The following is a 14,002-nucleotide window of genomic DNA, read 5'->3' on the forward strand; positions in this document are numbered from 1 at the left end:
AATGAATCAAAAACTCAAAAGTAACACCCCAGTATGATCTATGATGGGATTTCCTGCACTGGATCAGTGATGGTTTGACTCCTCCAACTCTTGTGCTGACCTTGTCTGCTGTAGCTATCCCCAGAGAAATGTGCTAGAAACCAACAAAAGATAGATGGATCACTGTAACTCCTCAATAACCCGCCTAAGTAAGAATATCATCCTGTCAAACCTCTTTATTCAGATTAGTTTTAGCTGAATATATGCTATCCGTGCAGTCACGCAAGCAGTTTTTAGCTTAGACAGCAACCTGCAGTAGATAGCTCCTAGTCTGACTCACAGGGCTCTGGGGTAATTTGGAGGGGACCGTGGGAGGTGTCCAGCCCAACCTTCTGCTTGAGCAGCCACAGCTCTGGGGTCAGAACAGGTTGCTCCATGCTTTACCCAGTCAGGTCCTGTAAACCTCCAAGAACAGAGTGGCATGACCTCCCTAAGCCCCTGTCCCGCCACTTGACCATATGAAATGGTGAAAAATGCTTTCTTTCCTTTTATGAGCATCTGGATTAAGTGACCATGAAAGCAAGAACATAGTGAACATCCTGCTGCGCTCTGACTAACTCAGATGGGTTAACCTGTGCACCAGAGGGCAGCGGAAAGTCTTAGTACTAATGTTCGTAGCCTAAGTCCCACCAAAATGATTTCTATAGCAATTATACCACAAAGCATTGATTGGTTTGCTTGGTTCCTCACTCTTGGATAAACCTTGTCTAAAATTAGGACTCAGATTATGGGCTGGAATGAAAGCACCCTTGAAAACCCCCAAACATTATCTCAGTCTTCAACCACCACACAAGAAATATGTAGGTCCATGAAAAGCCAACAGAGCTCACAAAATCAGTATTAGTGACATTTAAACATCAGAGTTAAAGGTTTCTTGAAATGATCAAACCCTCATGCCTCTGTGCTACTATTGCACTTTTGCAGACTCAAGAAATAGCTAAAAAGGATATGAACTTACTATGAAACCAGGCACAAGCTTGCAAACAACTCCTGTCCTCTCCTCTCCTCCTGCAGACAGCCTTGGGTGAACTTAACCTCACCTTTATTAGCTGCATCTCCTCCTATCCCTGACACTAGGCAGGAGGAAAAATAGCCTCCTCCCCCAGTCGCCTCCCTATCCATATATCTTTTGCTGCTTGGAAAGGATTCTCGCCTCAGGCCATGCAAATCACAAGATTATCTGTAACTGCACTCCTCAGATCTGACCAGGAGGAGGTGGGGATAGCGCAACCCCCACCCTGGAAAAGCACCATAAACCCTAATCTCTCCCCACTGCCCCCAGTTTGGAAATGTATCCCAGCTTTTCCTATACTTTAAGCTCTGCCCCCAGCATCAGAACGTCCTGGCTAATGTCAGTTGTTAGGTTTCAGAGTTAACAAGCTAGTAAGATGAATGGAGCAGTTTGCACTCCTCTAAGAAACACAGGTTTTGCTAGTTTGCAGACTCAGGAGAAGAAGCAACATTGGAGATCAGATTTAGAAGGTGTCCTTTACTACCCATAGGCCTGGAAACTTGCTTTCTATATTTAATTGCAAACTTAAGCACTGCAGAAATTGAGAGGGCCACCACAGAAGGGCTAGTACTGTGCCCTACCATGTACTTTACCCTGCCTGGTGCTAAGAGGAGACAGTGGAAGAAACAGAAGCATAGAAGAACATTAACAAAAAAAAGCCATTTTATTGAAAATGAAATTAAAACTTCAAATTAATATTACAATCATGAGAAAATGCCAAAACAATTCAATTTACAGTTGCAACATACAATACAAATAGTCCCTTTGAAGTTGAAGTAAACTGATCCACAATCATCGTCTGTGGCATAAAGCAGAGTGTGTTTGTACAATATGTGCATGAAAAGCAAATCTCAGGTGACAGCACTTGAAAAAATAAAAAATTAAAGCTTGTATTTACACAAAATGCTACAAATATTTTGTTCCAGCGGAAATTCAAGACTGGTAAAGCATATTTAACAACAACAACAAAAAAAAATTGGAATGTCACTCATATTACCTAAAACAAAAGTTACTGTAAAAGTATGGGTTTGGCTGATATACTTAAAAGTACTGCATTAAAAAAAAAAAAGCAAAGAGTTATCTGTAAACATGGAAGTAAACAAACATCTAAAAAAGTTCTCAGAAAATGTTAAAATGAAATGCATTCTATTTAAAAACAAGAAGAAGTTCAGGGGTTCAGAGAATGGGGCTTCTTTGAGCTCATGGCTGATCCAGGTTTTAATTATTGCTTTTGCTCATGGCTTGTGGCCGCGTGCAGCCCGGCGTGGGGCTGAGCTTTGCTTTGCTAAGTGTGAAAGTGCAAAATTTTCCCCACTCAAGATGGTACCTGTGGAAACCGATAAATCTTTGCTCAGGGGACTGCTGGCAAAAAAAGTTCAATGCTAAGAAAGACACAGCAGCTGGTCTTTTAAAAGAAACAATAAATGCCACACGAATGATGCTGTGGGTTAAACAAATTGCTTTACTCATCCATCCCGACCCACTGACCCCGATCTGGTTACCCTTAGGAAGAGGGAGAGGAGGATTTAATCCCTCCATTTGGCAAAAGGGACATTGTGCCTGTTGTGCTGGAAGTAAATCTGTGGTAGGGTAAGAGAGCTGGAAAGTCAAAACCAGCCATTTTTAAACCTTTAAATCTATGACTGGTGCCAAAGTTTGCCGCTCACTGAAGGGAAGAGCTGCCGTACCTTTGAGAAAACTCCTTTCTGCTGATGCTAAGCACCTCGCAAAATGTCAGATAATCTGATATGATTTACTGCATAGTGCTGGTTGGGGTTTTTTTTTGGTCTGAAATCCTGATTCAAGAGTATTTCCAAGTGAACTCAAAAGCATTTTCCAAAAGCTTTGATGAGCATCTCTGCCTCAGCCTTGACACCTCCCTCTGTGACCAGCCTGATGTACCAGGAGAGATTTTCCAAAGGCACCAGGAGGGTTCAGGAGCATGGGAGTCTACTGAAAGTCAAGGGGCTGGTGCTCCTCCATCCATAGGTACTTAGAAAATCCTTTCCTTCCTATCTCAAGCAGGCAGGGCCAGACGCCTGCCTGTATGGCCAGGAAACTGAGGGTACGGGTTGGGCATGTGCACCTCGACCAGGCGGAGAAAATGTTTTCAACGTCTGTCCCTAACGGTCCAGCTGAAAAACCACGGTGACACAAACAGAGTCCTGTCAGTACTGAGCAAAACGTGTCTGGTCTGTGCTGGATTTATCCAGAAACAAAACCCAAGTGCTTGAATTTTACAACAAAGTCTTAAAAAAAAAGAAAAAAAGAAAAAAAAAATCCCACCCCCAAAAAAACACCAACCTGGGTTGCTGCCTGCAGCCACTCTTAACAACATTTCAACACAAAAGCACCCTAAAAATTACTTAATATGCATACAGTAAACCTTAAAAAGCCCTTCTCAGCAATAACAAATAATGTACAAATATAGTACCTTTTATTAAATAGGAAACAGCTTGCACTGGCAGTACATCTTTTTCTCTTGCTTACTAAACAAAAAACAAAACTGAAATGTGTAACCAGACACTGGCTTTTTAAGTGCTGCTGAGACTAACAAACGTATTTTACAGTTACAAATAAATGGACAGTGGTATGCTTCAAGCTACCACAAACCAACAATAAATAGAATCAATTACAGCTTCCATCTTTGAAGGAAAACTAAGTATTAGAAGAAAAACAAAGTGTCTTACTTATACTTTAAGCATACTTGGTATACAACCTTTAAAAGGCAAAGACTTTATTAATTATTTTTTTTAAGAGCGCGTCATCACGCAAATCAGAGGAATGTACCATGCTAACGTCAACTCGTTTAACAGCTTCGCTATTAACGAGTGGTGATGGTGTTGTCCAGCTCTGTATGGCTATGCCCAACCGATGATTTATTGCGATACTTTGGAGGTAGCCAAAGTACAGCCAAGGAGCGGTATGGTGGCCAACAGCCCCCCCGAGTAAGCTGCAGATGGCGACGGCTAAGGCAGGGCAAGGAGGGAGCACCGGCAAACGCCATCAGCATGTGCTGAACATCTCACTATAGCAGGCTTAGCATCACCTGCTTAGGGATAGTGTGGGGAGGGCGGTTCAGCTCCCACTGCATCCATCCGATGCCACGTTGCCTCCCTGTTTGCCATAGCAGCCCTGGGCTGGGCAAAACTTGGGCCCCTCCGCTGGATAGTTTGGTGGCAGACAGGTTGGTTAAGGGGTTTGGGTGCAATTTGCTCTCCCTGTATCATGCCTGAGAGCCCCAGGGTGGCTTTTAAGGTGACTTTTTACCTTCAGCGTTTGCAGAGGTGAATACTGTTGCCCTTGTGCTTGTCCCTCTAATACGGCAACAGCCACATCAGCTTCAAAGTCAACACAGCATCCTTACAGCTCTAGCATTTAATGCTAATGGGTGGGGATTCCCTACCAGGCAGTTTCTGTCTCGAGTTTTGAATCTTTTTCTTCCATCAAGTGGGCTGAAATTGCAAGGGGAGGGGAAAAAGTTTCACCTATTCTCCCTTAATCCCATTTCTGAGATATTTAACAGCTCATTATTTGTAAAAGAAGGGCTTTGAAATGGTTTTGTTTTTTCTTTGGGAAAAAAAAAACCCTTGTCGAAATTCAAATCACGCTGTCAAAACAGAACATTTTAAAATATGAATATTTTCAAATTTTGAAGTTCTAAGAAAAGTTCTGGGAGAAGAAGAAATTAGGGGAAGGGTGGAAAAATGTTTCATCCTTCCTACCATTTTTCCAGTGTCTCCACAACTACTGATTAAAAGGCAAGACTGTGTTGAAGGCAACCAGACAGCTAATAAAAATATTTTAAACACAATATTTCCTTCATAAGTTATATAAAAAGATCCTACATCCAAAATCATTTGATGTGGATGCATTTGGGTTGGGTTTGTCATTTTTAAGTCACATTGTAAACTGGTTCACACTGGAACTGGTTTTCAGAGCTGGGTAAAGGTTTGAGGTTTACACCATAGCAGAAATGTAATAAGTAAAAAAAAAAACCAAACCCCCAAACAAACCAAAACAAAACCCAAAAGACTTTTAGAGACCGAAGTCAATATATCATTACATTAAGAAACATTTAAAGGGTCCAAATGTCATTAAATAATTATAAATATTCTTTTAAACTTATACGATGATTCATGTTAGCAAACAACCTCAAATTTTACACATTTATAATTTAAAAAAAAATAAAAAAGAACATAGCCGAACAAAAATACTATGTATACCATTTTGGCTCTAGTAATATATATTGCCATTTTCATATTTTGCATAAGTAATAACATTTTGTTTTTTGTTTTTAAAGGTTGCTATTTTTTGGCTAATCAAAGGCAAAATGAACAGATACAAAAGCAAAAAGGAAACCCCAGGGTTGTCTAGCCTAACTTGAAGACTTGTTCTCTTTAAGTACCCAAAAACAAACCAAAAAAGCAATGAACACAGAGAAATTCCAACCATTATCTGCAGCAAGGCTCGGACAGAGTTTTTTGGGACAGCTGTTTTAATCTGAATGTATCATGGCAAAATGGAAGCAACTTGATCTTTGCTTTCCTTTTTATGTGCACCAATACAAGCCAGTTGAATTGCACTACGGGTGTGAAGAGGGTCCCATACGTTGTATGATTGCAACTGTATCTGGAGTTCATGGTCAGGGTTTTTTTGTTTTAAAAATAAAAGGGAATGCAGCCTTTGCCTTGCATCACCATGTTTCTCCTGATAGCCGGGGAGTCCGTTCTCTCCTCATTGGCAATATACTCACTAGTTATCACAACACTCTAGATTAAAAAAAAACAAACAAAAAAACAAAAAAGGAAAAAAGGAAAAAAAATTAGGGGGTGATTTGTGTGTGTGTGTGTGTGTGTGTGTGTGTGTGTGTGTGTGTGTGTGTAAAAAGTACATTTTAAATATAAAACAAAGCAAAATGGTTCCATGGAAAAAAAATAATTATGTTCTTTGATCCGCATAATCAGAAACATAGGTTGTGGTGTGTTGGTAACTCTTGTGTTATTTATGGCCATTATCATCCCATCTACACAGTTGCACATATTGGTAAAATGTATTAAAAAAAAACCAAAAAAAACCCCAAAAAAAAAACAAAAAAAAAAAAACAGAAAAACCAGGCACTTCGTAGTTACTTGACCGTTTGGTTTGGGTTTGTTTTTGTTTTTTTTTGGCTCGCGGAGGTCGGGCCAGCTACAGAAGAAATCTCAGTACGGCCTCCAAACGGACTCATCCATTCTGCCACTAGAATTCAAGACAGTTGGGGAGCTGCTGTGGCTGCCATCCGCCTCCACCCCGTCACTCTGGTTGGGCAAGTTAGGGTTTAACAGCGTGCTGCCGTTGGATGTGGTGGTGCACGGAGGAAGCATCCTGGAGGGGGAGCGGTCCCCTCCCGGCACCATGGGGAACTGGTATGATCCTGATGAAGTGCCATAGTAGAGATATGGAGTGCTGCTGGTCTGGAAAGGTCCACTTTGGTTTTGGGAAGAGCCAGGGTAGGGTGGTGGTAGGTAGGTGTGGTAGTGAGTGGTTGCGGACATACCCAGTGACATGCCTGAGGTGACTGGCGGTGTATAGGTAAAGGTGGCTGGATAGTGCATTCGTGGGTTGGAGAAGCGGCTCTCAGTGAGGGATGAAATGCTTGTGAACTGCCTGGGATCTGAAAATGGGCCCAGCTCTGAAGCACCTAAAAAATTATAACAAAAGACGGGGGAAAACAATTCTGTAAATACCATTTTTCGTATCAAGTGATGATAGAATTTTATTTTTCTAAGAACACCCACTTCTTTTGGCCCCCAAGAGAACAGCAGATCATATCAAATAATACATTGCAAGGAACAGAGTCATACACCTGTCTTCTACAAGTGCTGGGCCAAACTCATCCCTGGTCTAACTCCACCAATGCCAATGGAGGGACCGGCATTGCCGTCCTGAAGTGGTCGAGGGTCACAACAGGGGGTGTTGAAAAATAATCTCAAAAATCAAGAGACTGAAAAAGAGCCAAAAAGAAAAAGATGGATTTGGAGGTGATTTGCCTTCTGGTTTCTGAGCTTTGAGGGTTACGTATCTCTGGGTTTTTTGCCTTAGCCTCTCAAGAAACTCAGGTCTGGTTGCTGAGATTCCCACCTGGAAGCTGAGATTCCCACCTCAGCACACACCTTTGGGAGCTGGGGTTTCAAGAAAAGCAGAAATTACTGTGCAACTTGTAACAAAACTACAAGAGCTGGCAACACCAAGTTAGTTGCACCACTGACACCAGGGGAGTTACACCGGGGGTGACTAAGACCCACTTCTTTCCTTAAATCAATTTATTTAGGTGAGAATCTGCTCAGCTACTTCCTATAGCCAAAAAATATTACTTGTTGCATCCAAAGGATAGGGAAGGCCACTGAGCCGATAGCAAAGATGCAGATCTTACTTTTCACTGCAATTGATGGAAAATTACAAGCCCAACACTCTTTTTGCCATTGAAAAAAAAGTTGTTTTCATATGTAGTCTGTGCAGTCTGGTTGAAAAAAAGACCACACAGTTTATGGCAACTGTGAACGTCTGGATGGTAACACTGTGGATTGGAGGCTAACGCGAAACAGGGATGGGTAAACTCATTTTGCCTAATTTCAAATCCCACATCAAACACCCAAAGTTTCGGAGCAGAACTGGAAAGCAAACATTAGTAGCTTGGTGATCTGCTTAGGAGACTGTGGGATGGACAGGAGCAGAAGAAAAAGATGGTGAAAGCTCGCGCTGAGAGCCAGAAATGTGGAAAACAAAAAGGGTGTGGGAAAAGGGAGGAGGGAAAGAGAAAAAGACTAATGCAGAAGTGCAGTGCAGGAGGAGGCAAATGCTTTGGCCACTCTGCAGTAGATACATATACACATACTTATAGAGAGCTGAAAAAAGTGGGGTAGAAATAAAGGGGAAAAATAATGAAATCAAATGGACTTTCCCTGTGCTTCCCAGCTGACATTTCTACAGCTTTACAGTCCTCTAGATCCAAGGGTTCACTCATCTCTGCCAATCTGCCAAATCTGATTTAACTGAAAGGAAAATACAGCATCTTCTAGATGTCAAACTGATGTGCTAAACACTGAAACGCTCTGTGTATCCTCAATATAAGATGAAGCCATGCCTGCCCTGGCAGAGAGGCTTTGGATCTGACCTGCTGCTTCTGGTGTGAAGAAGGTCCCTTCAGCCCTTCTGCCCTTGGCTCCCTACAGCACCCACCATGGGTTGCTACCATAAACCACAAACTCAACAGACCCTGCCACCTTATGTGGGACATACTGTGATTTAGATCACTGTTCTCTCCTGTTCTACCAGCTCATTTAACCCACGCCTTCAATGACCCCTAAAAGCAGCAGGGGGGCAAAGCTCAGGCACAGCTTGGGTTCAGGCTGGAGGACCTGGGCCACAGCCAGCCAAGCATCCTGATCACAGAGCCTGAAACCTGGGGATTATAATCTGCCCGTCTCAAAAGATGTTTAGTGCAGAGCTTTAAATGGGCTATAAAAGCCCATTTTTAACTCTGATGACAATGTGATTACTATTATCTTTATCTGGAACTGAATCAGTGACCTACGGGTGAATGGGTCTGTCTCCATCATCAACCCCTCCAACCACAGTCCCATGGAATGTAATATAACTTGTACCTTTACAGCAAACACTCTACTACTTGATGCAACTTCTTTCGTTCCCAACTGCAAACAATAGCCAGAGGCGATACCACCCAGATTCAAAGCTGTAATTTTGGAACACTATCCTTTATATTGTGAACAGGTCTGATACGTATCTGGAAATATAAGGTTAGAACATAATTTCCCCAGCTGCTCAAAATACTGAGTTTCAATCTGCTACTGCTTATTCTCCTTTATTTTTTTTTCTTTTATTGTTGTTGCAACTCTCCCAACAAGAACAGAGTTGCTCTTAGTTTACCTTGATAGAAGCTAAACAGGAGATTTATAATCAAAGGTAGAATTGGTATGAGTGTAAGGGTGTAGAAGAACATCAGCATTTTGATTTCTTTGCAACCAATACTTTTTTTTTTTTAACTTAATAACAAACTATCCATACAGTTTTACACATTAAAAGGCAATCCCCCTTTCAGGGCTAGACCCAAATATTATCTGTATGGGTGCTGCCAAGAGATCATGCATGTGTTGAATGACTGGGAATGTGCACACCACACGTAGGAATTTCTAATGTGGGGCTACAGACCTCCTTACATACCCTAGTAAATCCACACTTGTTTGTTTTTACGGTTGCTTGTAAAGCGCAATCCTATTTACCTAAAGGCCAAATAACCATAACCCTTTCTTATCTCACGGATGGCTGTGTCTGCATGGCTCCTGCACACTCACTCCTCCAACCCCTGTTTTGTCCAAATGCCTTTTGCTGTCTCCATAACTCCCTGCACTAGGCTGCAATTTGTTCCCAGCCTCCTGTATCTCCATTGTGTAAAGCTATTTTTGGAGATCAGGAAGTTTTCTGTGATATTTGCTCTGAAGTGTCCTTTCTAAGTGAGTCTAGAAACTTCTTAAAAAATCACCTCTAAAACTCAGCTCCTTGCCAGCCTCACTGCTATGCAATCTCACTGACACATTTTCACCCACCTCCTCCTCCTCCTCCCTCCTCCTCTTTCTGTGCGACCTCCTTGTCTTGAGGTTGATTTTGGTTCTAACCTGGAAACACCATATGCATATTCATGTATATGTATTTAGCTCTTTGCCAGAGTGGGAAGATAAATAGCTCTTCTGGGTATGGCACCCATCTTTGTATATCTAGTTGTGCACAAATAGTGATGTCGATCAGCAATATAGTAACATGACAGTGCAAGTAAATAATTTATTAATTCATCTCCCCAGCAGGATTAAAGATTTATGCTGATTTTAACTCCGTCAGAGCAAGAAAACAATTTGCATCTGTGAATTCCTGCTCTCGTGATAGCTTGTATAAAATGGGTGAAGCACAAATCCTCTGCCCTACATCGTGGCCGCAAGATTGTGAAACCACACTTCTACAAAAAGAAGAGACTTTTATTTTGTGCCACCAGAAAGAGAAGCACAGCAACAAGCACAGCAAGTGATCTTCTTTTCCTATACAGTCTGACCAGCTCACTGTGCTTGACAATATGGGGGGGCGGGGGGGCAGGATATTTTTAAAAAACCTCTTTACATCTGAACGAGTCCGGGTTAAACTGTTTTTAAATCTTCCAAGCTGATTCCTCCCTAACCTAACACTCAAGTTTTCTGAGAGCTACAGTTTAGAACAGAAAAGTGGTCATGTTAATATGCCAATATATATGCTAACATCCTAGATTCAAGAATACTGCTCCAGTGTGTTTCATATTTAGAATAAGAACAATTAAAATTCCATGTGGTTTCACTTATTTTGATGCAGAAGCCTCATTAAAAACCCTAGACTTGGGCATTTGCCAGTAGCCGACTAAAATGGTTTTTCATTCGCGCTTAAAAACCAATTTTACCTGTTGCAGCTTTGCAACTCTACTGTTTCCAGCTGAATGCGTACCATGGTCATTTCTCTTTTTCAGTTTACAGATGCTAGGTAATGCCAGTTAATGTTCATTTCTCAATTAATAAGGTGTGCTTGTGGTTTGCAGAAAATAAGGCAACAAATTTCTGCCAGGTTTACAGCACTTTGGCCAATCGCTTCCAATTATTAAAAATCATAATGTACCATGGATAGATTAACTCCTTGTGGGTATAGCAAGCTGACGTCTACTTTAAAGGGTTATAGGATAATTTTATAACTTACAAATATTGCGATTTGCTTTGTTATTTTACACTGTAAGTGCACCACCGAAAAAAAAAGGCCTTCTTGGCTTCTCACGTATTTCCAATAGAGAAACTTCTAGCACATCAAGTCAATGCATAATCATTGGATGCAAGAAAACAGAGGGGTGCTGTATTGAAGAGTCACTGAACAGTCTGTCTCAAGGAAATTTGGCTACATATAGTTAAATATATTTACCAGTAGCTAAATGATTTACTTGTGTTTTGGGGAACTTGAGTGTTAAGACATTTGCTGAAGTAGAGACTAGGTTTTGTGGGTTTTTGTTCAATAGTTTGATTCAGGCTGGGACATAGCACTAATTGATCTATTAAAACTGGTTTTTCCTTCCCTAACATCTACATCTATGCATTATATGTACAGCTTGGATTACTTACAGCTGATAGTATTGCCTCGTATGAAGTGTGCCGCGCACTTCCCACGATGAGACAATTTTCAGTCTCTTACAGCTTTGCCAAACTTTAAGCATTCTGGCTGAAATTGTCCATGCTGGGCGTCTGTCTCAGACTAAATTGTGATTTATGCATTTATTTGTTTTTAAAATTTCAGCTGAAACTCTTCTGCTGGGAAAAATATATTGTTTTACTAATCTTAAACTCTGAGGAGCCTTCCTTTGAAAAGCTGTACCAGTTCCATGCTTTGAAGTAAGGACTTGAACTTTGGAATAGGAGTGGCTTTTGTGTGAGAGCTGTTGCCATGAAAATCCAGCCAAATATGAACAAATCAGAAGCATTCTGACTAAAAATGGGCAGAAGAGTCTGTGCCCCTACAAAGACACTTGTCCAGAGACTGGAATGAAATCCAGGAGTCCCAAGTCCCAGCATTTTTTCTGCAAATACTGCTGGAACACGGGGACATCCCCACCCATCCCCGTGTCAGTACTGATCAAGAATTGGTTCATCGGTGGCTCCATTCGCACGAATGGCAGAAGTCAAAGGAGCCCATGCGGATGTTTCTACGGTATCGCAAAGAAAAATTTAGGAAGGAGGGGTTACTTGGGTTTTGCTTTTTTTTTAGAAATCTGAGAAACTATAAACACAACTAGAGAGAAACAAAAGGAGATTATTAAGGTTACCATGTGAAGAGTGAGAAAGTTAGGCAATACCAGCATTCACGTTATTTCTCCACAGGCACTATGATACAGCATTCAACTACGGGAGAAGATGCTACTCCTTTTACACAAAACCTCCCTGCAGGCATCATGGAAGCTGACCTCCCCTGGAGTTGTATCAGAGTTGAGGAATAGAGGAGACCGTTGTCTATATATACCCCAAATCCACTGCTGCAAGAAATCAGAAGGGGTGTAGTGAACAAGGCAAGGGAGACCCGATTGTTTCCTGAGCAAACTGGATTTTGTACGTCTTTCTGCCACATGGCTCCTACATGACTCAGTTGAAACCTCTCCAAATCACATTTTCATTTCTCTCATTTTCTGTGCCCAGCAAAGATGTTGGCTTCTGATTCGCATGTGTGCTAAATATTCACAGCTGCGGCTGAAGCCAACAGGATCATAGGTGTCCACAGAAGGCCAAAGACAGAAAAAAAATCCTGCTGTAGGTGACACAAAGAAGGTGCACTGAATTACACCAGACCTTAGAGTCAGTCTCAGTATTCTTTTTAACACGTGTTCTTTCTTTCTTGGGAATATTGCACTGCAACAAACTGTATACGAATGCTACGGCAGAAATATTAGAACAAAGGCCATCAAGAAATTAAGAATTGCTTCTTCAGAGCAGATTTTAATGCTCTGCAATAAGCAAGGCCTGAGGAAATGCAAAGAACAAGAAGAAAACAAAATATTGAAGAGCTGCTCATTAAGTTAGCACTGTCCATCTTGTGCACTGAATGAGACAGGAATCCCGTGGGAAAAATATCATGTGATCCTGTAATTAAAATCTGTAATAAAATGCATAAGCAGAATGAGGCTGATTTAAAGTTGCACAGGCAACGTAAATACTGAGATTTCCCAATTTCTGAGCACTTAGTTTTGCAATCTTCAGGATTCTTTGGGATGTGTTTGGATGGGTGGGGAGTGATTATTTGCTAGCTGCATCTCTGTTTTCTCCAAGCATCCCTCTGTATCAGGGGTAGAGTGTTATTTTGCTCTTCATTTTCCTGCTAGCAAGTGTTTACTGAATCACACACAGCATGATCCTTCTCCTGCCTCCTTCCAGGCCAGCCTTGACTCTCCAAAGGTGCTGTACCACCTTCCCTCTGGACGCCACTGCAGGATGGAGCCTGGGACTGCAGTTTCCAGGGATCCCAAACCCCTTCCTCCTGTACCTGTCCCTTGCTGTAGCTGTTAGGTCCCGATCCTGCAAACCTACACTGGCACTCAGCTCCGTGCCAGAGCTCAGGGACACTCCTCCCACACATCCACCACTGAGCATGTGTCTACGTGCTGCAAGGGCCAGGGTCATGCAGTGCCACAAAAGCAACAGACAGGACTTCTCCCTCCCTGGTTCAATTTTGGGATGAGAGTGCGTCATTTGGATACTTGCAACCATTTATCATAAGAAATGCTATGTTTTCAAATGCCCTTTACCTCCCTTTAATTCAGAAAAAAAAATCAGGAAAAAAAATCCCAACCATTTTACATCTTTTTTTATTTCTTTTCCCTTTTTTTCCTCAGGTTACCCCAAGCAGGTCTGGCGAACAATAGCAGCAGAAAAGCTGTGAACTCCCCCTCCCCCCTCTTTCCTTCACCTCAATAAGGTGTTAACTTCAAGGCCTAGTTGGGACCATTTAAACAGCAACATTATTAAGCACAGCAGTCTCACAAAAGTCAGAGGGAGGAAGGAACATTTTAACCCCTTCAGAGCTTCACGCACAACAGGTGAGAACATAATTCTAGTGCATCTCTTCTCGGCATCCTTCAGAACCCCAGTTCACACGGTACACTGCATGCTTGTGCCTTCTGTTGTTTAGGTAACAGGGCTTTGGCACCTAAATACTATGGATTAATCTGCAGATAGTTGTATTCACTGAATTTATGGTGCAGCACCTAAGCCCTTTGCTGGGAGAAACACCCCATAAAAAACATAGTTAGCAGCGACCATTAAAGTACCACTCATGCAAATAATGGAGTGTTTCCCAAGCAGAGCTGTTACATTGCTTAACGGTAAAATCGGGGTCTCTTTGCACTTC

General features: G+C 41.8%; 1 protein-coding gene across 2 annotated transcripts in view; it reads right to left on the reverse strand.

Moving 5' to 3' along the window:
• Positions 1 to 1,696: 1,696 nt before the first annotated feature.
• The window catches only part of RUNX2 (RUNX family transcription factor 2), a 95,993-nt gene continuing 83,687 nt past the window's right edge, over positions 1,697 to 14,002 (reverse strand). For both annotated transcript variants that reach the window (XM_055810076.1, XM_055810075.1), the window contains one exon: positions 1,697 to 6,734. In XM_055810076.1, the coding sequence (XP_055666051.1) occupies positions 6,256 to 6,734 (479 nt within the window). In that variant the 3' untranslated portion in view covers positions 1,697 to 6,255. The remainder of the gene's footprint in view (positions 6,735 to 14,002) is intronic.

The sequence above is a fragment of the Falco peregrinus genome, chromosome 7 (assembly GCF_023634155.1).
Source record: "Falco peregrinus isolate bFalPer1 chromosome 7, bFalPer1.pri, whole genome shotgun sequence".
Taxonomy (NCBI): Eukaryota; Metazoa; Chordata; class Aves; order Falconiformes; family Falconidae; genus Falco; species Falco peregrinus.